Genomic DNA, 27,966 nt, shown 5'->3' with positions numbered 1-27,966 from the left:
TGCGAAAGATGAGAAGTAACAGGTGGATGGGACAACTAAGGACGGTGGCAAGGAAGATGAAAAATAATGGATTTTTTTAAAAAAAAGTAAAACTTTAAGTGTAATTTTATGAAAATATTTATAATCTTTGGAAATTTGGAGATACGGTTATTCATATTGCTGTATTTGGGAAAAAGAAGCCTTCTAAAACCCAAGAGGGATTTTGTTGTGGTCCGAACCCTGAAATTTCAATTGAGCTTTCTGCGTCTTTCCTTTGAATAGATTTTCTCTTAGGCAGTCTTCTTTTTTCTTAAAGGAAAGGGGAAAACTGAAACAAAATATGTTGTTCCTTTTATTTTTTTTTGGAAGTAACTGGGAGAACAAAATGTAATAGCTGCGCCCACTAGTGCCACTTCAGTTCCAGGTCTGACAGTGTTTCTTCTTCAAGTGCTCCCACCCTCTCTGCCCATGTTTGCTGGCTCCTAACTTGGACTTTAATTAAACTATGAGCTGGAAACTGGTGTATAAAGTCTCATCTTGGGCATCTGAGACATGGGAAAATAACTGAAACCATGGTCTCAGATTTTTTGCTCTGCAGTCTCACTTACAGATGAGTAAGAGTTTAACCTGTAATTCTGAGAAATTTTCACCCATAATGCAGCCCTAGACAAAGGTAAATTAAGGACATGTCTGTTGTTTTGCTGCTTTGCTTTTGTTGGCTTCATTTAGATTCTGTTATCTGAAACAATAGCTTTCTGTGGGTGAATCTGTATAGCAATTATACTGAGGATATATTATAATACAATAACCCATTTGTTCTGTACCTCCCCTAGCACATATATATATATTTAGAAACCGTAGAATTGCTGCTTGAATACATATATATGTGTATATATATATACACATACATGTGTATATATTTATAAACATGTATATGTATATATATACGTATTCAAGCAGCTGTTCTACAGTTTCCAGAAACTAAGCATTGCTCTGCTTTATAGTTAGTAGAGAAAGCTTTCTAAATAGGAGATTACCTTTCTGTATGTGGTGCTCTGCAACATTTCAGATTTTATTAGTGTTCAAAATGAATTCAGTTTCTAAGCAGAGCCACTTCCCAGAAGCCTTCACGGTTTTATTTTTTGAAGTGTCTCCCCACCCTCTAGGCAGCTGCTCTTGGACCGTGCAATAAACATTCAACTTAGCGTTTTAGTGGTTGTCCTAAAATTGAAATAATTCAATATTTGTGAATGTCTGACAGTTTTTAAGAAGTCCATTTTGTTGGCAGGCTTGGGTATCACTTAGAAAATGTTCCAGTAAGAGCCAATAAGATGCAGGGTTTTTTTCAGTTCCTAAGAATACAACTTTAACAGTAAAATACATGGAAGGGAATGCAAGGAAAACAAATCCTTGAAATCCTAGAGATCTTTTCTCCTCCTTATTCTGATTTAGATATTAATATTAAATTATGTCAGATGAAAGGGAAGAAAATGTTATATTGCTTAATTGTTAACTGTTGTATTTTACACACAGCAGAGGGGAACATGGGCAGTGAGGTGGGAGTGGAGCATCTGCACATGGGATAAAAATTGGAAGCAGAATTAAAATAACAGGGTATCTTTTTCATTAATCTGGAGGATTTTAGAAGTAAGCAGTGTTGGTTTCTTTTTCTTTGCAGAAGCTTAAATTCTTTCTCCCTTCCCAATTCTGATTTTGGTGCCCTATGACAATGAATAGTGTGCAAAGCTTTGGGGCATGTAACAAACTTCTGACTAAACACTGGATTTCCAATAGATGTTTCCTGGTAGCTAGTATAATTTCTGTCTGAGCTCTGTTTGAATTATTTATTTGTTCATCCAATAAGCCTTTTAAACAGAGCACTTAGGCACTTGCTACATCAGAGTTCATGTGCTTTTTCTTTTTCAGGCTGTATTAGATTCAACTTGAAAATGAGTCTGACAACTAACTGCTAAAAATATATGTGTGTGTATATATGTATTTATATATTTGTATGCATTTATATACTGAGAGAGAGAGAAATGCCATCTTTTTCCATGGAGTGATGGATGACTCCTGACTCTTTGCACTAGAATACAAGTCAAAATATGTTATAACATTGTTTTATGGGTCATTTATTTGTATCGTGTTTGTTCACTGTAACCATATTGAGAAATTCCACATGCTGACAGCTAATATTGCCCCTCTTAACAATTACACATGCATATACTTGGTTGATCCCTGAAATGATGCACTATAAAATATTCTCTTATTTTATTCCTTCCAAGCCCAAAGAAAATGTAATTACTTAGCATACATATTCCATAAAAATCTTTGTTTAATAAGCTATGATTATGTTTCAATAAGATAAACATGGTTTAGATATGATCTAACTATATAGTAATGAAAGCCATAGAAAATGTGTCTTAACTGGGCCCCAGAACAAAGTCTTTCAGAAAATGGACATGTAAAACCTGAGGTTTCTCAGAAATCAGCTGTAACTTCTTGCCATATTTCACACACATGCTGGAAGTACATAGGTTGTAGCAATCTTGTCCTCTTTGGTTTGTTTCCATTTAATTGCTTAGTAAGTAGAGTTCTATTCACACATGGCATTTATTTTTCTTGTAGCTTCTCCCTGACCAGCTGGTCTTGCTTCTGGAGTATCTCTTGGAGGAGAAGACGTTATGTCCCAGAACACTACAGTGCTTAGAAGAAACGTACCAGCTCCGAGACCAAGATGCTGAGGTAAGTCACTAAAAAAATCTTGCCTAAAATAAGCCATTGCATTGTTGACTGGGAATAATAGCGGTCCACTTGAATCCAGGCTCGATCAAGTTGTTTTTTCCTTGTCTAAATCTAAAATTGCACACACTTAATTCCAGTACTGTTGCAGCTCAAGATGTTGGCTGTAGGTTCGTGCCTGGTGTACCTCGCCAATAAGCACACAGAGTGAGAATCCACACGAAAGCCTTTTTAAGGCCACAAAGATGCCTTAATTGTCCAGTATTTGTGTGTATGTGTCATGTAGGTGCAGGTGTGCTTGGATGCCATAGCAGGAGGAGAAAATACAGCATAGATGTCATATACTGTCATATGCGTACCCAAGGCAGCACATTCAGTAAAGTGTTAAAGTTCTCCCTGTGAGTGACTGTGCATTACAGCTCAAGTTTGTTTTAGTTTTGTGTGTTGTCTCCAAATGCAATCATATCTGCTCCAGTCTAAAGTTAAACTTCATTGTGGTTCGCCCAACTTGTTTCTCTCTGAGAGCTCCCAGTTCTCAGTCATGATTTGGAAAAGTTTGCTTTCCAGAGAGACTACAGCATGTTCTTATTTAGGTCATGAGGTTTAAGGGGGAATCAGTTCTCTACAGATGCACGTAGCATGTTAACAGTCACTGGGATTTTATATAATACTGTACATGTACCTTACCCATCACAGCCACACATGAGGCTAGCATCCCTGCTCCAAAAAACTTAACATCTTAGGGGGGCAAACCAATATATCCTTATACATACATACAAAGCTGGTTGTTTTGTAGAGTCACATAGGTGTCTCTGGCTGGGAGAACTGTGACAATTAAGGCAGAAAAACTAGTGGCTAAAAGCATCCTTGCAATGAATGTGTTTGCTTCAATACTCAGGAGGTTAGATAAAAACATAAAATTAATCCTGAAAATAAAGGATGTGTAGGTTTTCTACATATAAAAAAAAAAGAAAGTTAGCTATTAAGGAGCATATAATCAAACTAATGTACAATGAGGAAGCACGGTAAACTTAACATGACATTCAAATCCTGTTTAATTAAAAGCTACTGTGAAGGCTGTGGAGAGTCAGTGTGCATGACCTACCCTGTTAAAATTGGAATTTTATGGCAATAATTAAAATTGAAGGAAAGGGCAAAGTCTCTCTTGTTACTCTTACACTAAAATTGCTGAGTGGACACTTACAAACACCTAGAATTCCAAATATTAGTACAAAGATTGAACAGAAGTCTAGCTTTTTCTCAGGGGAAAAAAAAAAGCAACACGAACTGTTTACTGCACCTTTTTACTTTTTCTATTGATAGGAGTTTACAAATGCTAGACTTGTTTTTAATTAGTACTTGAACCAACATTTCTATTTATAGGTATTAGAATATATTTTAATCACATCTGAATACCAGGGAAATGTCAGGGGTTCTATAATGGGAAGAGAAATAAATAGAGAAGTAGATCAAAGTAATAGCTGTGGTGTTGCTGCTTCATGCCAGTGAATTGTGAGCACAAGGCCACAAGTTTGGGTTTCTCAGGTTTTTCCTTTCCTTCCACTTTCATGCTTGGTTTCTTATTTGCAATGTCATATAAAAGTACACAAGTGCTCTCTCAGAAGTGTTTCTTTAAAAAAATATATAAATTATGGCCTCAGTGAAAGGAGCATAATCTCCATTTCATTTTACAAGGTGAAGCCAAGGGCTTAGCAGATCTTCAGAAGTACAACTAAGATAACATTACGATTAGCATTTTTCCAGTCATGGGGTCACAGACACCTACGGTCCTTTAAAGGGAATGTTAGCTTACACACTGTTGCATACCTGAGGGAAGGACTATTCATGCCTCTGACTCCAGTCTGTGCACAGGGGATTTTCCTTGTATAATGACCCAGGGACAAAGAACTGTAGTCCAAGCTTCTGGCTGAGCTGCTCTTGCCTAAACCTGGTTAATGAAGACATTAATTAGTTATAGGGATCCTGTTGTGTTACTGTAGTTCAAATGTTTTTAGTACCTAGACATCAGAAATGGATCATTAAAAATACAGGCATAAAAAATTGCTGGCAGGCCAGTAGAAAAAACAAAGCCCCTCCATGTCAGAGATTTTATTCAGGAATTCTTGTAAGTAAGGTTGTCAGTTGTGTTCCATCCCACAACAGAAAGTTACAAAATAAGAACTAGTTTTCTTGTATTAGACAAGTAATGTTTACGTTCACATTATTCTTCTGGTAGCAACGATATGGACAGTAGTATGTGAGAGCAGTTGTACACAAAGTATGTTAATTTGTATTTTAAACAGTTTTGACATAAATATTGCATGTAAAATATTATCTGCACCATTGACAGTTGGAAGGTTTTTCCTGTATGTATTGGAGATAGCTAAAAGATTTTCTTACAGCATCAGAGGAGATATAAAGAATAGTATTTATATGTAGAGCTGGTTACTCTTGCAATAACAAGAATGTTCCAGGCTAGTTAGTACTAACAAGAAAAAAAATCAAGGGTTCGAATAATCTCACTTTGTCAGATAAGTGTGTTGGGAGGAATAGAGAGGACTACTCTCTCTTAAAAAAAAAAAATGTTGCCTGGTAGAGATATCCCTTGTGGGTGTGAAATTAGTAAAGAACCATCCCCTTCCCTCTGCTGATTGTCAAAGGAGGGGAATGTTCTGTGCGAACACTCTGCTCTTGTAACACACGGCTACTGGAGCACCACACCGAAGCTAGAACTGGGAAAGTACTGAGAAAGAGCTGCACTGAGCCTGGTTGATGAGAAATGTGGTACACGTGCATTAGGCTTGTTTTGACTTTGAGTTATTTTACAGCTCGCTCATCTAGAGCCCTGGGTAGCTCACTGATGAGATGCCCTTTCCTTGAATTTCATAAATGCTGCAAGAGAGCTCATTTCTGGGGGTGTCTTTTTGTCCTGCACAATTACTGTGTAGAACGTCTTGGTTCTCGTTTCTTAAAGCTTTTTATATCTGTATTTCTGAAACGTCTTTATTTCAACTTCACAGTTCAACATTCTCGTCCTAAAACTGCATGCACCTGGCCATGTCTACACTTGCACACAGTGGCATGCAGGTTTGGGCTCATTCAGTGAAGACTGCCAGCAGCAGTATTTGGTGTTCCTGACTGCTTGTTACCACTTGCATGTCCAGTCTTACCAATGTAAAGGCTACACCTCACCTCAGGAAGGAGAGGATGGTTTGCAGCAGGTTATCTGCCCTGTTCTGAACTCTTTGTACCAGCCAGGAAAGGAGAGAGGTGTGAGTCAGCCTTTGCCTGGAATTTAACTGTTGAGCTCTCTTCAAGGAAAGCCCAAGATATATCCTTACTGGGATTTCCTCAGCAGCTCGACATAGTTACTGCCCTCTCTCATGTGAGGTCTCTCACCACACATTTATAGCTTCAGAGAAGAGTAGGAGGTAGAGAGCAGTAGAGTTTTCAAAGTTCAAAGGCATTTTTCCTTCACCTGTCAGTGTCCTGAGCCCATCAAGGCTCAGACCTTGTCAGACAAGTGGGTGGCAATTGCATAGAAGAAAGGTTGAGTCAGTTTTCTTTCTCTGTTCCCTTTTCTCTTGCTATGCTCCTTCATGCTACGTACGTAGCCTGTATCTTGATGATGCTCTCCCACAGCTCCATGTCCAAGAGAAGCATTACAGAAGTTGGCTGCAGGGAGTCAAAAATGACAAAGTCCAGCTGACTGAGGAGAACTGGGATGTGTTACAAAGCAACTACAGCTGCTGTCAGACAGCGTAGTAGGATAAGGGAATTGAAGGCGGGTCTGAGTTCTTTTTGTTGTTGTTGTTATTTTTTGTTTTCCTTTTATTTTTTTCTTCCTGAGGTGGCCATTTTGTTCACATAGTTAACTTAATATCTAGCTTCTGACAGAACGTAGATTGGGTTTACTTGGAAAGTTTCTGTTGCTAGTATTTAAGTCCTCTTAAGTTTGGTGACACCTCTTTTGATACAGTAGTGGAAACTTTCCATGTTTGAGCATAGGCTGTTGAGGACTTCAGTCTGAAAAACAGGAGTCAGTTAGTTACAAATGCCTAAAGGCACCACTGACAGCTATGGATAACAACCGATGAATCTGTTAACTAGCAACCACAGGACCACAGAAGGGTTGAGGTTGGAAGGGACCTCCGGAGGCCATCTGGTCCAACTCCCTGCTCAAGAAGGGACACCTAGAGCAGACTGCTCAGGAGCATGTCCAGAAAAGCACTACAGTTATTTCCATTATTTGTGATCTAACATCTTCATTTGAACAGGGAGAAGCCTATAACATGTACACCAGATTACAGGATGTGTAAGTGACCTACAGAACAGTAACAAAGATGATAAGAAAAAGGTTGCTGATTCCACAGGAGAAGGGCAGGGGATGTATGTGACTCTTTCAGTCCTATTTAAGACTTGGCAATATTTCTGCAAGTGTTTTGTACTTGCTGGTGAATTATGTAGGACCGAGTGACAGAAAATACAGAATGTAGATGAAGCAGGATGATTTATCACGTGTTTCCCAAGAACTTTCACCATAGAGTTAGTTTTCTTTCTTTCCTACTGCAGGCATCACTTTCTTATAAAATTTCTTGCCTGTGCAGCATATGGAAAGTTGCTTTGTTAGTTTTTCTTGTCTCAGCAAATTGGCTGAAATGCTCTTCACTTACATAATGCTTTCCCTGTATTCAGGGTCATAATGTGGTGTATTTGGGGGAGAGGAGAAGGGGAGAGGCTATAACTGTTTTTGCAGAAAATGTGAGTAAAATGAGTTAAGATCATAATATCTCAAGTCATGTGGGTGGCATAAAGCCATTCTCACACAACTACTTCATTGTGCCTGAGGTCTGCCTATGAGACCAAAGCTATAAAGTGGTGGCATCTTATTTCACTGACAGAAATCCATTCATGCTAATACAAACCATATAAGGTGCTTGGCGTCCTTAAAGTAGCAAGAGTTGGGTTTAGGACAAAATAACTTATTTTCATTGATCTTTCCTAGCCCGTGAAAGACTGGCAGACACATAAGTACAAGTGAATTACAATGCAATATCTGTCTAGCTGCTTCCCATCTGGTGGTCACTGGATTAAGCTGAGCACATTCCTGCACTGTACAACTCAGTGGTCCTGCAGGTTGTCACTGAGCATTGTTAGAAGGCACCCTCACGGAAGAAAGCTCTGTGGAGTGCCGTGTAAAATTGGATGGGAAAAGGGAGCTGGTCAGCAAAGGTCAGTCCATGTGAGCCTGCAGAAAAGGCTCTTGGTGAGCTTTCCTTTCAGCGCAGCCACTGGCTGGTCCTTCCACGCCAAGTGCACTTGGGGCAGGGGTTAAGGAGCAATCTCCAGCTTTTGTGTAAAATTTGCATGCAGTATGTTGCAAATACCTCCATAGGCTTGGCAGTCCTTTTTGACTAGGCCATAAAGCAATATGCAGGCGTGTTTCAGACAGCGTTGTTACACCTGAACATTGAGATGCCTGTGTGTACGTGATCCTTCCCCTTAACTGTGTCTGTGTTAGTGTGAACCACGAATTCACTACATGAAAAAGACAACAGCTTAAATGGGTGACCATTTTAAAGAACAAGAAAAAGACAAGTGAATACAATAATTACTTGTTTCTGCAAAAGTAGAAGTAGTTTCTGCACATAGTTTATGAAGATGGTTTCTCACATGTAAACATACAGCTCATTATTCAGTGTCAGCTCAAGTCAGGAGGAGATACCTTATTGTGTACATGAGAGCATGTTTTATAGGATCTACAAAGCTGCTGTGAAAATTTATCACTGATGCAAAATAAATTTCATCTGCCTTTTTCTTTCTTCAGAGTGCTATTAAGAGCTTACCTAGATAGATAAGATTACATTGAAGAATGTTTTATTTTCACTTACCAGTTCAGTATTTAGGAATTAGGAGCTTAGAAAAAGACCCATAGAACAGTCAGCCTGTCTGCCAGATTTGTTTCCGAAATAAATCAGACTTGAGGCTTTCACACCAAGCCATTTCTGAGGAGGTAAGTTCATTAAATAGAAGAGAAAGAAGAAATACAAGTTTTTATGAAGTGAGATCTCTGTACTAGCCAAGTCTGCTGCTATTCACACTCATCATCACATAAACATTAAATTTTACACTGCTCTTCTCCTCATACTTTTCCTGGCAAATACCTAGCAAAGAATTTCTTACGGTCATTGGAAATCTTTCCTATTTTTACTAGTAAACAGAATAAGGTCAGAGTACAGTAGGCTATCCCCATCTCGTACAAAGTAAATGCATTGACTGGAGCAGCAGCCACTCATCAGAAAGTCCTCTGTGGTCCTGATTGTTTTCAGTCTTCATCCTGTTACAGTTCTCACTTATGTTGCATCTAAGTGCAGTTTGCAGGCTCTTCAGCCAGGTGGTATTGGTATTTCTCTCTCTCTCTCTCTCTCTCTTTCTCTCTCTCTCTCTTTTCCTCCTCTTTGTCTTTTTCTTTCCAGTTAAAAGGCAGCTTCTAGGCCACGGTACTTCCTTTCCAAAGGTGAGGCCCAAAATGCAGTGAGACCAAAACAATTGGAACAGGATGAAGAAAAAATGTTTCCAGTAACAACAGGGGGAGTTGTCCCCTGGGGCTGACACTGGTTTGTGTGCCTGTCATAATGGAGCGGATGTGTTGGGATGAATTTTTAAGACTGATCAAAGGATAGTCTCAAATTGCCATGATTTGGGTTAGTTTTGATGCTACATGTAAAGTACAGGGACTTTTCAAACCACTTGAGAAGAACCGAAAACCCCTCAATCAGCATTAGGTCTCTGAAGGGCACAGTCAGAGCACAAGATTTATGGAACACTCAAAATAACTTTTCACCAGTCAGCACTCCTTATCCTGAACCCTCCAGGAGCCAGCAGCAGCACGCCTCTTCCAAGTGATCTCACTTGCTGCTGGGTGGCATTCGCAGGAGTTTCCAAGCCTCTGTCTTGTGCTGGTGCTGTTCATTTATCCTCCCTTATTTTTCTAACTGGTTTTAGCACTTAATTTCATCTTCATCAGGCGACCCAACAACCTTTTGATATTCAGTGGTAGGAAGGAACCATGTACTGAGTTTTGTTTATTACTACTGCTGCTACCACCACTAATTCTACTGCTATTTGTGCAAAGAATCTGCTGAGGGAGGGATTGGAAATAGTTCTTGCTTTTCTGTATCCTGGAAAGGAGGATCTTGTGGTGGAGGCCTCTGGACTTCTGAAGTCAATCTCAAAGGTGTTCTGAATTGGGTACAACTGCTTTATTTGAAATGTTATACAGTATTTCTGTGTAGGGCAATATAAGCCTAGCACTGTAATACAAACCTTGTCCTGAAATTTGAAAGGTTGCTCTCTTTGTATATGTATGATAGCTGCCAGGATGTTGAGGAGCATGCACTTATAAAAATAAAAAATAAAATAAAAAATAATAAAAAAACACCACCACCACCACCAACAGAAAACACTTAACACCTCTTAGCTATCAGGAGTAGTTTTCCCCAGTTGTTTCATTATGAAGCTGTAGACATATTTGTGCTTATATGTTGCATTTTGCAACTGTGAACAAGATACTTCATATTTAAAATAAACTGACTTTGATCCTACATCCAAACAGTTCATCTGCTACTTCTGCCTGCATGAAGGTTGACTGTAAATGCAGGTTATCCCTGGCAGGGACCACAGAGCAGGAAAAGAAACATGGCATGCCATAAGCTTGCAAGGCCTATATAGCACAAAAAATGGGGCAGTTTGAAATTGCTAACCCTGGCTGGTTCTGATGTCATTACCTTAGCCACACGGATCTGGTCACGCTGCTGAGTCACTGACTTAAATATATTTGTGTGAGTAAAATCCTGGTGTCCTCTTTTCAACTCTGTGCAATTTAAATACCTTTGGGGCTGCAGAGTCCTGGAGGGGCGTCCTGCTGCGTTCCAGGTGGGGTAAGCATTGCCCTGGGCAGCAAGGGTGACTGTGTTCTTGGGAACTGAGAGGAGGATGACTCAAAAATCTGAAACGCAGAGTAGAATCTGTGTGTTCCCATTTCAGCAGCATGTTTTTTCTCAGCTTATACAATCAACGTATATTTCTCTCGAGACTTTTTTCTGGGATTTGGGAGAGGGATGAGTATGAGTGATGTGAAAGGTCTTTAGTGTCAAAACCTCATGTTTAATTGTTTTGAAAATTGGAACCAAAGTTTTAAACTATGCAAAACTGGAAGGATATGAGTACAGGGTGGATGGGCTGGCTGTGGCCAAAGCTATGGAGGAGCCAGGCAGCCACATTATTCACTGCCTGGAATATGTGCCTCATTCGCACATGCAGCTCCAGATCCTGTCTGTGACAGTCATCTTGCCTGGAAGTGACAAATGTTTGGACCGCAGTCGCTGTGGAGACCAAAGATAAAAGGAAGGCACTGTTTTTTTTGCCTCTAGATATGAGAGGAAGGAGGCAGAAGTAGAGGAGAGAGGGGCACAAGCTGAGGGTGCAGCTCACTGTTGTGCTGATGCTTGCAGCAGCCTTGCCTTTTGCTGAACGGGAGTTACGATTCAGTTATAATTGGTAACAGAAGGTTCTTGTGCTCAACATCAAACTCTGCAGAGCTGGGTTTCTGCTTCAGATGTATGAGTGTTTATGTGCTTTTTCCCACTACAACATTTGGTTTTATAAGCCCAGCATGCTTTTTTTTGCATTTATAAATAGCTTGTGTTGAAATATATATGCAAACATTGTACGGGTAGAAACTCTAGACGTATTTGGTTTGGAAACAGAGGTGATGGGCAGTATTTGAACCACTCATGATGTTGATGCAGAAACAAAATCATGGTGATACCAGAAGTATTATAGCCACTATTGTTGCTAAGCATTTTGGTCAAGGAGTCAGAGGGAATTTGGATGGGGTTTGTACATCAGACAGAGGCAGTTGTGGTCTTACATTTTGGGTGAGGGGCCAGCTGGGACATACACGCGTTCCCAAGCCTGTCTCACCTCCCTGACAGGCCTTGTCCCTGCGGCCTTTTGTGGCCTGAGGCTGGGACCTGCCCTTTCTTCCCTCTCCTCCAAGGCTCATACCCTGTACCTCAGGATACTGTGCTGCTGTCCCCACCACCGCACGTGGGACCAGTGCTGCGGGTGGTGGTGCTGGGGCCTGCGGTGGTGCGGGGGCCTGCCATGGTGCCAGGGCATCCTCAGCACTGAGGGCACAGGGCGGTTTGGGAGGGCAGAGCTCCTTTGTTCTGCAGCGGGCCAGAAGGCAGCCTGAAAGCAAGCAGCACCACAGCAAAGCCCAGCTCGACATGCATCTCCGGTGGAGTAGTTAAAGAGGCAGCTGATGACATCTCTTCTGCCATCTCCATCTTGCTGCAAGCTGTGAAACGCACTAACAGTCCAGCCTGCTGAACATGCAAGGCTAAAAAAAGGCAGGGGCAAGGGGAAGCGTTTGGTTCCAGTGTAAGTAGTGTATTTATGTTTTTAATTAAGGCTTATTTTTAAAAACCTTTGTTTTTCAAACTAAATGGTTTCACATGCTAGGCTAAACACATCCTTACCTCACGTGGCATTACGATATAGGAGCCACTCCCCCTAGAACAGAGATCATGGGAGCCTAAATGGAAACGCAGTGGAAAAGCCTTCAGGCGCAGTGGGGATATGCTATTCCAGCAGGCACTGTGAATGCTAACTTGGTGCCGGTGCACGCTGCTTTTCCCCTTTCCTCATATAACCTCACTATAGGTTATTGTCCTATCATCACGTTATTGGCCCACAGTAGAAGGAGGAGGAAAACTTGAGGCCAGCTACTGTTGTGTTCGAGTCGTCTTCTAAATGGGAGAGAGGAGAGGCAGGCGGAGGAGCGCATGGGATGTCAGCATTGTGTCTTACCATGGTCACTGATTCATGACGAGCACATTGACACCAGGAGAGAGAGACAGCCAGAGCCACCTTTTAAGAAGGATTAGACATGGCTGCTTGATTTCTCACATTTTCTGCCTTTTTTTGGAAAACTTCTATGAACACAGATGTCATTGATCGCAGATGTGGCCCACATAGGGAGAAGAGTGTCTGGTCTCTAATTGGGAGCTCTCTTTTTGTGAACTGGAGATGGGGTTAGAAAGGGCATTTGTTTTTTCTAAACAGGCTCTTGGCATACACTTCATTGAGCCTTGTCCTGGGATGCAACTCTCCAGTCACTATGCCTTTCTGATCAGAGAAAGCAGCAGCGATGTCCTCAGCTCTGCTTGGACATTCCTAAGCAGCGTGTTTTGTGATTCCTAGGCTTCTGTATGTTTATGTGGGAAAGAGTTCCTGCGCTGGTTGTGGATTAGCTTATGTTTTATTTGGAAGCAGTATCGTGTGTTAGCAGTGTGGGGGACTTGGGCAAGAGGGACCTGCCTGGTTGCTCTTCAGCAAGGCCTAGGGACTGCAGTAAGTTTGTGAAAGTCACTGGGTTATGTCACGGAGGAATGGTTCAGTAGCCTGCAGTTGGACGGAAGGTGAAGGGACAGAAAGGAAATGTGTGCCCATAAATCAGATTTGTAAAGGGGAGAAGTTTCAAGCCCACGCCTGTTGGTAGCTAAGGCTTGCAGCAGCTGTGGGAACACGCTGCCTGGCTTTCTGGTGTGCTGGGGCAGTTACAGCTCCAAATGCTGCCGGTTGTCCCACGGCCTGCAGTTGGCCAGAATGCAGAACTTACTCCTTTTTTCCTTTTCTTTTTCTTTTTTAAAAAAAAAGCTAGATCATACAGCCCTGTCTTCTCTCTTACTAAATGGAGGCAGTTGCTGCATGAAGCTCCACCCAGAGCCTCTGTCAGTGCTGCTGAGAGAACTAAGGAGAGGCAGGACTTGGAGTGCTTCTCCCCTGTCACGAACACCCGTCATAGCATGCAATTGCTTCATCTATGCAGAAACAGCAATCAGAAGGAGCAAAATGAGCTAAGGAAGTATGATATTGGTACCAATGTTACCAAAATCCAGTTTGGTATTCTGTTAAAACAATGTTTTAAATAACTTTTTTACAGCCAGTTCATTACTTCAGGTTTTAAAGTATTTAGACCTCTACATAGTTCTCCTTAAAATGACAAGTATTTCCTGACAAACATCATTTTGATTAGCCCAGCCCTTCATTAGCTCAAGGTTTTCTGTATGACCATGTTCCTGTTTGCTGGGCTGCCCATTGGCTAAAATACTGGGGGACAGAAAGAGGAATAGGATGTTGTCCAAGGTAGCAGTAATGGTCCTGGAGCTACCTGTGCAATCACTGTCCAATGCAAAGCATGGTGGGGGTCCCTGAATCAATCAGGCTTGGGTCCTGCCAGCCCTGCTCCCCCTGAACAGTAGTCCTTCCCAGCACATGGATTGAAAAGCAGCATGAGTAAGGCTAGCAAGAGAGCCATCTTAACATTTAAGGTGTTACCGTAGTTTTGCCCACAGTGCTGGAAAATGACTTGTTTAATACTGGGAGAGAGCATTACAGTACACAGCATTAAATCTTGGCACTATGAGAAACCTTTTTCTCAGGAAAAAGGTTTGCTTTCAAAGATACCCGCTGCTGTGGCTCTCTATCTGGCCATGGTTTCTTTGGCCCTGCAGTGTTGTCAGAAGGAGCATTACAAATCACTGCCTGAGAAGTAACTTATGCAATGAAGACTACCGAATTTTTTGGACCTGATTTAAGCAGTTACACAGCTTCTTTGCTCAGACTCCTCCTGACAAACCCTTGGCGTATACAGTAATCCCAATTACAGACCTCTCGTCAGAGTGATGAATCCGTTCTGCTTGCATTCAGTAGGTTTTTGGCTATTGAGTGCATTTTTTCTAGATTGCCAATCTGATACTCTGTCAGCACAGTTGTAACACACATGGCTGTTTCATTGCTCCTTTTGAGCTCATTGAGCTTCCCTGATCATCTTACTTGGTAATTGTTCATGAAACCAAATTTACATGCTAAAGCATGGTTATACTGTGGTATAGAGCTTAGGAATGCACATGTGAAATGCAGATTATGTAGAATGAGAAGTCACTGATGCAACCTGGCTGGTGTGTTAAAGAGTAACTATTTCAGCTGTTCTTAAATGTTTGCTGTTGCAAAGCCACCAGGGGAAAAAAAAAAAGTCATTAAAGCCACTTTGCCACAATAAGGTTGTAAAATTTGCAGTTTTTAAACTGTAATTTGTCCATGTTAGCCAATTGTAAAAGACTTTTTAGGCCAAATATTGCCCGGTAACATGTGGCATTGTTCCTTAACTGACTGAAAATGATCTAATATTTAAATCCAGTTTGAGTGCATATAGAAAGAGACTAGAGATAAATACTTTCAGATAGAACAGAACAGTTTTCTGGTGAACTGGAGATACCAGCTTCCTTTTTGTTAATTAAAACTAATCTATAGTAGGAAGGCATCGTTATTTGAAAAAGTTTCATTGTATTTTTCTTCTCCAGATTAGACTAGAGTCTTGCAACTGAGATCTGTTTAACATTTGTGATTATGGTTGTTCAAATACTTTTTCTTTTTTTTTTTTTTCCCAATCAGGTCCGAACACATGCTTTATACAGATCACAAATGCCTCCTACCTTTAATAAAGATTCCGTTCTGGTGTTCAATAGCTCTTAATGTATTTCACATTAGCCTGTTTACTGGGATCTCTAAGTAAGTTGCTTTTGTTCTGTGATTTAGATTTGTTGTCTCTTGGCGCCTGTTAAATTGGATCCAGCTATTAGCAAAATGTACTCATTCTCCCTGAAGCTAGTCTCCCATTCTGCAGACCAAAAGCTTAATAAAACTCTCCTCCTCTCCTCTGTAAAATATTTTTTTTTTTGCTTGTATACATATTATTGAGAACTTTAACAAGCTAGATCTCTACAGTAGAACATACGGGGCTTTCTGTGAGAGTGTTTGTTTTAGGCTTGCCTGATTGTTTGTATGAGGCACGGGAGAATAAAATAGATTAGGCAAAGTAATTAATCCCCTGGGTCAGAAAAGAAAAAATATATAACGTAAGTCCTGTTTGAAATAGTTTAAAATTACAGTTTCTCAGATTTCTTATTAGTATATGTTATTAGTAGCTTTTCTTTTGCAAGTCAAGGCATGTGTTTGATGCCTGAGATGAGTGTACTCCATCATCCCCAAGCAGCATTTACCAAAAGATCGCGGCCCAGATTATTAAAACAAAAGGACTGTCTTAGAGCTGGATATTAATATATATTAATATAATTTATTATGTAATTTATGTAAGTACTTATTTCAGCCGAAATCTCATGTAGCAATTTACTCTCTGAAAATAGACTAGAATGGTATCATTTTGTTTTCTAAACGTTTCCCATTGCACTGTCAAAATACAGGCGATGTTTGAGTTCCTGATAACGTTGTGCAATGATGGGTATTCTTCCAGAAGTCAAATTAAAAGATAATATGAGACTACTTAAGTTATTTGTATAAGCTTCTAAACTGGAGATTCTGTGCTTTATGACAGTAGCAGCCCTTCAAGATATTTCACCTAGATGTTAGCCAACACATAGATCTTGATGGGGCTGGTATTTGTGAAAACCTATCAGTCGTTTTCAGTCATCACACCTGCGCAAGTGGCTGTCTGGGTGTCTTCCTGCCACTGAGGTGTGGCTCAGAAATGCACTGCTAGGATGTGTGGTGTCTCACAAACCTCAAAGAAGCGATTCCCGTTTAACTCGAGAAGGTGATTGTTCAAATACCGGCACCAGTGGTGAAAGCTGGGAGGGAGGAAAGAGACAAGGAGTGGGTCAGGGACTGGAGGTGCCACCAGGCCCCTGTCACCTCTCCCCTTGCCTGGGAGGACTCGTCAGTCTGAGGCCGGGAAAACCAGCAGCTTTTCTAGCTTTGACACGTATGTCCTGCAGCCGCCGGACCAGAGAGAGTGGGTGGGCAGCTGCAGGTGCGTGCTTTCTGCCAGCGGCAAGGGGAAGGATGGCTGCGAATTGCTTTTTGGGTCTGTCTGGTGCCAAGGAGCCAGCCAAAGTGACATACGGCGCGCATCTCTGCACCGTGCGGGAGAGCGCTGAGAAATGTGCAGAGGGAAGACTCGGAGGGGATTAATGAATTCTTATTTTCACCACTGAGTATTTGCTCCTGGGAGGAAAGGAAAAGCCAAGAAGAGCATACACAGGATGCGGTACGGTTAGCTCGGTCCTACCACAAGCTGCTTAGCTTTCAACATTTCTTTTTGATAGGGGTTTGTTAGAGGGCCTGGTCGCATGACACATTCATTACGCTGCAAAGCTGTGGGGCTTCTTATGCTCCAAGCACTGGAAGAAACACTGGGAACCAAACTTATTTTTTTTCTGTCTTCCTCTTACATGAATAAAGTTCTCGTCTGTGCGGTATGAGCCTAGGGCTTGGATTGTGCCAGAAAAAAAACACTTTTTTTGTAGCGCTCATGTCCAAGACGCAGCCGTGTTCGCTCTAGCGGCAGCTGTGTAACGTGGCGGCCCGCGCACCGTACAGGCCCCGCAGGACAGCAGCCAGGCCGTGCCCACTCAGGCCGCCCTTGAGGCTTCGGTGGCAGGGCCGAGCAGGTCGCCGCGTGCCCCTGCCACATGCTGGGACGGTCTCGGTGCCCACAGCTGCCCTGCGGGTCCCTGCAGGTCGCCGGGAAGCCGGGGTCTGGCTGCCCCCACAGCTGGTTTTTACGGTTGCCTCAGCAGCGGCTGGTTCTCCTGCAGCTCGCCGCGCCATGACGGCATTCGGGGCTTTTCGGGAAGCAGGAGGCAAACGTGTAATCTGAGGATAACAGACGTGCTGCTCCTGCCCCAGCTGGCGAGCCTCCAGCACTTCAGGTCTGGGAATGTGCCAGGGTTTGTAATGACCCTGAGAAAGAAAGAAAGAGAGAAAAGAGAGAGAAAGAAAAGTGTGTGCTGTACCAAGTCTCACTCAACAAATCAATGCTTTTCTTTCAAACTCTTTGAAAGGAGGTGTACTGCCAGGAGTGGGAACCCTATGGAGGAAGGGGCGATTAAGGAAAGGATACAGCATAATTGTTCTTTGTTTTGCAAAACAGTGGGAATTCAGATAATCAGGCAATGATAAAAATACAAGGCAGACGTGCACTACGTAGGTACGTGAGTAAGCAGAAGCACGTGAGTACGTCCACACCGATAACTTCTGCGCTGCTCTCCATGCAGGTGTTACGGTAACAATCACAAAAGGGAGCGTTTGCACTGTGCGAGCCAGGTGCCTGGGTTGTTACGGAAAGTACTTAAAAATTTTGGCACCAAAGGGCCTCTGACTATCTCCTGTAGGATCCTGTAATTATTAATGCTTTAATAATTACATATGGGGAAAAAACAGCTTCACCAGGAGGTATGAAGAGAGCCCCATCTCAAAATACTTCGTAATTTGTTTGTTGAACGTTCTCACCAAAGGCGTGTTTCCAGATCTTGAGCAGACATAGAAACTGTACTTGATGGCTTGCCTCCCGGATAGGTGCTGTAGGTGCTGGGCCACGAGGCTTGGAAGCGCAGCGATCACAGCAGAGCACCGCAGTCCCTTTTCTCTCCTCCGTGTCTATTCCGTACATGCCATGAATACATAAGGAAAATTTTCTTTCTTCTTAAATAGTTGACACCAGTGCTGCACAGGTAGGGTAAAGTGCTTCCAGTGAAGACAGACAACCTTTTCAGTGTTTTCTGTTCTGCGTGCTTAATTCAAGCTGCAGATGAGAGAGGGATATGCTTAATTTTTGAGCCTAAATTTCTGAGGTTTGTTCCAGGCATGGAGCTCTTTGGTGCTATGAAAAATGTCCTGTAAGGGAGCTGGATTGCCTGGGAAGATTTACTGGTGGTACGTTTGGTGTCTCCAGGGAAACGCAGCAGCTGGATAGGGTTTTGATGGCCCATATTGTAGATGTGTGGGTATCTATGGCAAAACAAGTTGAAGCTTGGAACACCATTTGCTTTTGTGGATTTAGCTCTGGTTCCCCATGCAGGAGTCTTAACAGCTGTTATTTAGTCAGCAAAAACCTTTCAGAGACAGGTTTTATCCCCCACCATGCATTGCACTTTAACTCTGCAGTGTCTTACCTGCTGTGAGTGCAAATTACCTTCAGCCATGACTCCACGCAGTATTTTATTTAATTCAGAAGCTGTGTTCAAACTGTGTCATGTAACAGGTAAGCTGCGAGGAGATTCCAGCTACCCAAAAGGACTCTTCCAGGACCTCTGAGCATTTATTACTTGTTAATCATGTTAATGGGGTTATCCTCTAATCACATACGACTGTAAAACTTTCTTGAGACATAAAGTTAGCAAGGATTAGGATGACAAGGAAAGTATTTCCAAATACCTTATTTTCCAAAGCAATAAGATATTTAAGTATCAATTCTTTTTCTTCATTCCTGGCTTCCATTCTCAATGTTATTGGTAAATCTGTCATTCAGAAAAAGGTTCATGCACAGTGACTTGATATGAACACAATTTGGACTTAGTTTTGAAAAATATTAAAACTGCTTACATTTTATTATATACAAAATGATTGTTATTAGGTGCCCATCTTACAAAAGATAGTAAGACCAAAGGGTAAAAGAGAAGGAGCAGGAGGGTGGGAGGGTTTTATTGCACTTAATTGTTTTCCTTTAGATCAGTGATGTTCCAGTGATAGAGTAAAAAACATCAGTCTGGTCACTGCCTACAACTGTGGAAGCCTTGCTGGAGTGTAAGATGAGTTTTAATCCACAGGAATGTTGAAGAACGAAGTCAGAAATTTAAAGGCAACCGAAAAAAAATGGGCATTTCAAAGTCATGTTATTCACACTACTTAAATATAAATATTTTTCAATTGTGATTGGCTTTAAAAACTCTGTATTTTTCATTACATTATGTTAATAACTCTTTTCATCTATGTGCATTTGGTAGAACAGCCTAGATTTTTGGGTGTACACAGATTTTAAACTCTTTGAAAGGTGTTTAAAATCTAGTACTGGAAAACGATGGTGGCAAAACTATGTTCCACTTAACTGAACCTTGCTGCATGGTTTTATATCTAACGCTTATGCTTTTAACATTAATTTAATCTTGGTACAGTATTATATTTATGTCTTTTTATTACTTGGATTTTAAACTTATGTAGAGGAGATGATTAATTCTGTCTTGTTCTTCTGGGCATTTTTAGCTATCGTCTGCTCCTCCTGCCCCATTCCTTACTTCTAACAGTATAAAATAAATAATGTTTAGGCAAATATAAAGGAAGGAAAATAACATTTAGACAAACATAAGTCTAGACTGGAAAATCTCGAGGAAAAGATGCTGCAAACTGGTGTCAGGATATGGATTAATTTACTATTCTAGAATGAGAGGTTTGTCGTTAGGTCTTGTGGAGTTCTGAAGCCCAGAAAGATACAGATATAATTTCATTTTTTTCTTGTTTTTTTTTTTCTCTTCCCAAAGGTTCGTCATCGGTGGTGTGAACTTGTTGTTAAACACAAATATGTGCCTGGATATGGAGATGTTGAGAAATTTCTCAGAGAAGATCAGGTCAGTTCCATGTAATTAGCGTTTTCAAAATAATCACCTTTTACACCTTTTTGAGATCCTTAATGTGAAACTGAAAACTATTTTAATATATTTTCTTGCTGGAGACAGTTAAAAAGTGGAGTGTGTATTCAGTTTTTGCCCTTTCTTTAAAAAGTGCAATTTAAGGAAACTGCCTACTCACCCCCACCTAAGCATGCTAATCATCTGTAAAGCGGTAAAATAGGATATATCCTCTTCTTCTGCTTCCATTTTATACAAGCCAGAGGTAGCAATGGTCCTTGCCAATGCTAAGAAGCATTTTCCTCGATTTGCAGGATGACGAAGGCAAGTCTAGCTGTTGATATTAACTCACATAGATATGAGTTTAGTGCAAAACAGTGACAGAAATGTGATGTACAGATCATCTTATAGGAGAAGCATAGTGCAAGGATGTTCATCCAAGGATGCATCTCCACTGTTAGGAAAATGATTTGAGACAATTTTGAAGGTCTTAAAATGCCAGCTATATAAAATGTCTTTACTATGGCTAAGCTATTATGAAATTACAGTTGTAATTGTACCTCTGCCTCATTCTTTTGATTTCACTTCCCATTTGTTTTTATTCACTGTGAACTCAGTGAATGAAGTCAAGACCTTCACTGCCTAGAATCACAGCTATATTTAAAATATATGAAAAAAAAAGGAAAGAAAACATTGCAAGGTATATGAAAATCATTGAGAGAGATATTCATGCCTTTTCCTTTCATGTTGACAGTGAACAAAGCCATTTGCAGCCTATGAGCTTTTTTTGCTTTCAGACAAATAAATAAATTTTGTCACAACAGCATAATAAAGTTACTGCAGTCTCTTATGCTCTTTCTTCCAGCTCTGAAGTATACCTCCTATTTATATCTCAGCCAATAAACAGTCTCAAGACTTCCTGGCAAGCTCTTTATTTGAATTAAAAAAAAAAAAAAAAAGGCATGTAACAACAGTATTTAGAACAACAAGGAATTTATATATGCTGTGCATATTTTTATCATATGGAATGATGAAGGTGTCCACTCCACCAGCAGAAAGGCAAAACAAAAATCCTGAAGTTCATACTAACATACTGAATTGCATTACATTTAGAACAGATACAATGCCAAACAAAAACAAATGTTTTCTGCAGTGCAGGGGAAGAATTTCTGCAATATTTTTTTTCATGTAATCCTCAATATATTTCATTTCATTTACTCCAGCGGTGGAAACAGTTTATAACACAACCAGGTTCTGGAATGATTACAACTCAAATCAGAGTAGTTGTATGTCGTTACTGATCATGAAAGACTTTTTTTTTTTCCTTTAAAGTCTGGGAAAAATGTAAATGTGACTATTTAATCCTTTCCAGGATTACAAAAACCCAGTGTTTTTACTGCATTTTAATGTTTAGGTTAGGGGGAAAATTATTAATACTGGGTAGAGAAGATAATTCCTATTTGGAACAAAATTCCAACATTTTTGAAATTCTTTATGAAAGCAACTTGAGCCCAGCTCCAAGGCAGTGTTCCTGGTGCGATCTGCAGCTGCAGGTCCTGGAAACCTGGGGTCTGTGACTGCAAAAGAAATGCCCATGGTTAGGGCACTGTCACAGTGTCTGACAGATTTCTGTCTGTTTGGGACCTTTTCCTTTAATTTCAGTCACTGTTAAACTATAAATTTCCCCTCTTGTTAAAGCTTAATTTTTAATCTTATCAAGCCAACACTAGAATTTGTGAGGAATTATATTACAAATTGGTTTTTTCAATGCTATCCATATTCTTCCTCTTCTGCAACTGTCCAAGCATTGTTTGCAACTGTACAAGTTAATCTGCTGAGCTGCTAAGTTTTGTCATATATATATATATATAAAATATATGCCACATATAACAATTATATATAATATATAATTATATATATAACATATGCCACATTTAATAGTTATATATGTGTGGCATATATATAATATATGCCAAATATAATAATTAAGTCGTATATATAACATCACACGTCTTGTGTATATAAATAATATGTCATATATGTGGCATATATTGTGTACATAATATATATATTATGTATGGCATGTATATAATAATAACATATATATAGTGTTTTGATAAGTGCAGCTTAACACTTACGGAACTCCTATAACAAGATGCAAAGCTTGTATCTTCAGAAAAAAAATGGCAATCCCCAATGTGTTTCCCGTGAAGTTAGCCGGTGCTTTGCTACCTGCCATCAAAGGGGCCCAGATCTTACCCCCAGTTATCCAGAACGAGCTCTAAGGGACAGTCTGCTTTCTTACAGAAGGTTAAGCTGTATCTTGGACTTAAAGAAAAGGCTCTGAAACACAGACCTGGCCACAGGTGGTTGATTTCCAGCTACAGCATTGCCAGACGGGAATTTCAGAGTGGGGTGTTTCAGCTGCTCTGCTCTTTATTAGTGCGTGTGGAAACATCCCAACTGGAAAGAAAATGTGTATCCTGTTGAAGGAAGGACAAACTGTTTTCTTAAGGGGCATTTGGAAGTACTTCAGGTAGTGGATAAAAGAAAACAGATTTCAACTTCAAAAGTGGCAAGAAAAATGGAGTGAGAAAGCATTTTCTTGTCACAACACAACATACATTTCTTATAGTAATGTTCTTTTTTTACACACTCAATACAACATATAGGCAATCTTAGGCTACAGAGAGCCGAAGAAAACTACATTTTTTGGGGGGGAAAGGTATGCTATTGAGTATAAGGCTTTTTCCATGGTGTTTTTGAATTAAGTGGGTACTTGGAGGTCAACAACAAGAAAACTGTTCAACTAGTCATAACTGTTGACAGGATGACTGTGTACTGTGTTCATCTTTCAGGCAATGGGTGTGTATCTCTATGGTGAATTAATGGTGAATGAAGATGCAAAACAACAAGAACTCGCGTACAAATGCTTTGCTGCAGCGCGAGAACAAATGGACGTGTCCTCCGCCAAAGTGGTGGCAGAGATGTTGTTCTGAAGAGGTGATTTTTCTTTTTAAATTAAATACCCTGATTTTGCCTTATAAAGAAACTCACTAAACACTGTAAACTTTGGCATACCACAGAGCTTGTGGCAGCTTATTTAAACAAGAGTTAATTTTTGAACTATCTTGGTTTTTCTGTTTTTTTGTTTGTTTGTTTTTAAGCCCAGCTGCTGGAGCAGTGAGTTAGATATGCATAGGCACTGGCTGGAGAGCACGGAGGGGCGTTGTTGTAAACTTTGTAATGGATTGTACAAGAGGCAACTGTAAGTCAGAATGGCCAGGGAAGGCCAGGCTCCATCTGCAGTTGTTTTCCATTCTGTATTCTGAACTCTGTCTACAGCCTACACAAAACTGCAACTCTGTGAGAAGCATTTCTGCTTAACACAGCTGTGTGCTGACTTGATAAGTAGCACAAACTTTGAAAAGAATCTGATCCCACAACAGAATTGTGAAGTTGTACACTTGCAACCAAATCTGAATCATGTGAGAACAACTTGTTAATTCAAGCACATTAAGCGTAGTCAGGTCTTTGAAGAATGGTTATAAGGTAAGAACAGCCTTAACGTAAAGAACATGGTTAATGTCATACATAATCTAGCTTGTTTCTGAAATTAATGGGGAGGAATCAACAGAAAAAGCAAAATTGAAAGAAATGTTCACAAAATAAAGATTGCTGCAGGCTACAAATGGGTCACTTGCAAAGATATTCTCAATTTCTCAGTCTATTTGAATTGCCTGAGGTAACCTCACAGTGTTTGTACATGCATGTTTAATACATAGCCAACTAGGGTTGGTATGAACGTCTCTTTCAATACAGCATTCTTCAGATTTTTTGCTTCGTGAATTAACTCATCTGACAGACTGATGATTGCCTTGGCTGTTCACCTAACTCTACAATTGATTTGTGGTATCAACATTAAGGCATCTAATTGAGCAAAATCATCATTTTCTATTTGGTATCTAGCAGGAATCTTGACTTTCTCCCATTCAAGCCTGTACACGTAGCAGTACTTGGTAGTAAGTTCAAATTGAATTCATGGCATTTACTTTATTTATATGAAATACAGCAGATACCATGAAATCAAGGTTGTTCTGTATTGACAAGCACTGTCTGCCAGGAACACTTTATGGGAAATATGGGTGAGACTAAAGAGTGCCAAGATAGCAGTAATGGGGAAGGAGGGTTGCTGTCTAAAACGGGTAGGGCTAAGAGACTTGCTTACATGCTGCCAGTTGTCAGGAACCCACAGAAAACTTGAGTTACGTTCAATATCTCACAATCTAGTAGATGCCAGAAAGATGGTGATGCAGTTCATTCTGGTACTACTGTGCTTGGCACTGTCTTCATATAATCCTTAAATAATGAAATAAAAAATTTCTACAACTTCTGGTGGTAAGTATCTACCTAGCACAGGAATATTATGTAGTATGTGTGTGCAGTAGCCTAGAATTGCCTGTTTGACCTTTTAGACAAGAAATGCATGGCAAGCTACAAAAAAATAAATCTAAAGATGCCATTAGGAGTGTGACTATGTGTCTGCACAGCTTTCTTGTAGTGTTGTGGCTGTTTGGGTTCCTGGCATGATGATTTGTGAGTTAAGATTAAAATCACATTGCCAGGGATTACCACATAGCCATGACCGCAGCTGCTACTCTGACAATCTCCGTAACTATCTGATACATGTACACTGTGGCATCCTCTCCATCCGTTAAACAAAAAAGTCCAAAGAGGAAAGGAGCAGACGCGTCACGGAAGAACCTCATCTGATAAATAGTTGTACTCAGACGGAGACCTCTCTGGCGAGGTGCAGAGCTTAGCTGATTGGTGAACAGTGATTGTTTCCCTCTTTGTTCACAGTGGCTAAGTTCTGCACCTGAAGAGAAGGTGAGATGAGGACGTTTTAAGTGTCAGCCTGCGTGGGGCAGAGAGCACTCGATGCCTGAGATACGTTGCTGCTTGGCGGGCAGTTTTATAATAAGTGCTTGTGCGCAGATACAGTACATGGAGGCTAACGGGCAAAGAGGCTTAGGAAGGACCACAGGCTTTTTTTGTAGTTGAAAATAAACATCGGTCCTAAAATTCTCAGTCTGACTGCAAAAGGAGGGTATGCCCTACAGTAGCTTGGTTACTGAGCTTTTCTAAAGGTCGTAGGAAATAAATGTTTGCGATGCTTAACTGGAATTGTCTATAAAGCTTTGTTTTGTAGGCTCTTCTTTAACGGATGCTCTCATGACTTCTCTGCAGTTGTAGCTTAGCGTTGTGTATCGTTCGCAGGAAATGATTGTTTCCGACTGGAGCTGCCACTTACGGCTGCTGCTGTTGTTCCAAGCGTTGATGGACCCGTCCTCCGGTGCCTACTGAGCTGATATCAGTTCTGATTTTACACACTGGCTCAGTTCAGCAGGAACAGGAGTCGAGCCCTAGAGCAAAAAATAAATAAATAAATTACCTTTCTAGGAGCCTTTGAGAAATGTTGTTACTGTTTTCTCTCTAAAATCAAATTAGTACACATTACGCTGTCCTGACGTTAAACACCATTCGCTTAAGGTGGACAAGCTACCTCAGTACTGTTTAGAGAACTGTTGGCTTAAGACGAGAAGGTATGTGGATATGTGTAACATCACACAGCATTGCTCCAGTAACTGACCTCCAGCGTTGTTTTCAGAGTAACCTGCTAATAACCGGGGGAATTGCTTGTCCTTTGGCTCTTTCATGTCTTCTCCAAACATTGTTGTGGTAGCTCTAAGGAGGTCTCCCTTCTGGGTACCCAGACTTCTTATCTCAGAAAATATAAGGGGAAACAATGTTTTTAAAAATACAGTTATAAATTTAGCTTTGTTAACTTTGTAACCACCGTTATGCTCCACTAGTAAGCTTAAAAAAAAATAATTTGAAAGACTGGGCCAATCAAGAATGCACAGATAATCCTCTATTGTGACAGAGTAATAACTTTTGCTGCTGTTTCCATTGCAGGAAAGATCACAGAGAAATTCTTTTAATATATCTCCTACTAAACCCCGGTGGTACTAGGATTTCATTGACCCAAGACATCAAAGGAAGGATTATGTGACTGCTAAAACAATCAGCTGACAGAAACATTTACCTTTCAGTATTTATGTTTTCCAGAGGCTCAGTGTAACCAAGAACAGGTAAAAATGCACATGCACAAGACCAGCTACACACACGGATACACACACTCTAGTGTGCCTCTAGGTAGTTTTTTAATACCAGCAGTTGGGGTCTTACCCTTGCTGTTTGGTGGTACAACTGTTGCAGTTTGCAGAGGCCCAAGGACTCTTGACTTGAATGATTTTATGTACTCCAGTAACTTGGCCAAACACAGGAACTGATGAAATTTGATAACACTGTATTCTGTGCTTAAAATGTTGTTTGTAACTTCAATGCCAAATTAAAAAGTTAACATAAAATCAGATGGATGGCTGGGGTGGGGAAGTTAACTGGAAGATGGAATAATCTGTGGAAAGCGACCAACCAGCGATCTGGTGATTGGATGCACCGAAGCAAAAATTAAGATCAGGATTTTGTCTCTGTCTTGTTTAGGTTGACTTCTACCAGAACTGTACCTTTCATTTTCTGGAAATTTCTTCCATACCTCTGTGCTGCCCCTTTTTTCTTAGTGATGTATCAAATGCAGCTCTTCTTGTCTAGGAATGTACAGCTCCACTGATCACAAGACATCTAAACTGTTCTTTTCAGAGAGACTTTAAAACAAAAGCATTTGTGAACATATTTACTTTGTATATTATTGTTTTACACTGTACACTTGTAAAAATAAATATTTTTTTCAAATATGTGCAGTTTTTCCATTGCACAGCTGTTCAAAGTTCATATATAAACCTAAGAAAAAAATCACCTCTTTTCTACTTGTGTAGTAAGACAGAAGAAGCTGAAAGTGGAAATCAAGGGATATCAACAAGAAAAAGTGTGGAAATTACTTTTCTTTAAAGGTCCTGTGCAGAGAGTCTATTAAAAGACTGCCTTAATAGTGACTTAATTCCAAGGAGTCCTGTTCCTCTTCACCTCCCTCCATTTCCCGACCTCCCCTTCTCCAGGCACAGAGAGTTGTTACTGGAATCAGGGGACAGTCAGCAGCTTCTTTCACATGCAGCAGGAGTTTGGAAATTGTCCAAGGTCTTGCTGAGATACTGCAATGACTTCTAATGCAGTTACACTCATAGATGTATTTATTAAGGGATCCTACTCTCTTATAAAAGAGTTATGCTTCCTTTCACAAGGTTTTTCTGCAAAGGCCAGCAAAGAAAATCAACTTCCTTTTTGACTTTCCCCTATGTAAGGGAAAGAACCCAAAGCTGAATAAGGTTTTTACATGAGACATGTCAATTAACTGTGTTGTAAGCCAACGCTGGTAAAATTACATTGCAAATAAGGCGTTCCACACATTGCACATATCACCAAGTTTTTTCTTCTTTGGAACAATTATTTTTCTTACCTTTTTATTATTTTTTTTTTTCATTGAGGACTGTAGTGGTTTAGATGCTTACTGTGGCTGTTGCAGTCTGTTTAAACAGTATTAACGAGAGCATTCATGTGAACATTGATGTTCCTCACAACAACTTCGTGCTCCATTGTGCATTGCAGCAACAGAGGAAACGAACGGCAAATAAAACTCCATCACCACATAACCCACAAACGGCAGCGGTGACAGCCCTGGTTCTGTACCTGGGGCTGTATGACCTTTTGTTGCTAATCCAAGCATTCCTAAACGGAA

At 40.5% G+C, this 27,966-nt stretch overlaps 1 protein-coding gene across 11 annotated transcripts in view; it reads left to right on the top strand.

Annotated features, from left to right (window-relative positions):
* The window catches only part of AOPEP (aminopeptidase O (putative)), a 200,085-nt gene extending 173,057 nt beyond the window's left edge, over positions 1-27,028 (top strand). For 2 of the 11 annotated variants that reach the window (XM_048080489.2, XM_048080490.2), the window contains exons 14-17: positions 2,608-2,724; positions 20,124-20,210; positions 23,069-23,213; positions 26,190-27,028. In XM_048080489.2, coding sequence (XP_047936446.1) covers positions 2,608-2,724; positions 20,124-20,210; positions 23,069-23,209 — 345 coding nt within the window. In that variant the 3' untranslated portion in view covers positions 23,210-23,213; positions 26,190-27,028. Of the gene's footprint in view, positions 1-2,607; positions 2,725-20,123; positions 20,211-23,068; positions 23,214-23,377; positions 23,763-25,490 lie in introns of those variants that run through there. The other 9 variants (XR_007169591.2, XR_007169593.2, XR_007169588.2 and 6 more) reach the window with 8 other exon arrangements.
* Positions 27,029-27,966: the final 938 nt, after the last annotated feature.

This window comes from Anser cygnoides, chromosome Z, assembly GCF_040182565.1.
Source record: "Anser cygnoides isolate HZ-2024a breed goose chromosome Z, Taihu_goose_T2T_genome, whole genome shotgun sequence".
Taxonomy (NCBI): Eukaryota; Metazoa; Chordata; class Aves; order Anseriformes; family Anatidae; genus Anser; species Anser cygnoides.
The sequence above is the reverse complement of the archived record's forward strand: the minus strand, read 5'-3'. Positions and strand labels throughout refer to the sequence as shown.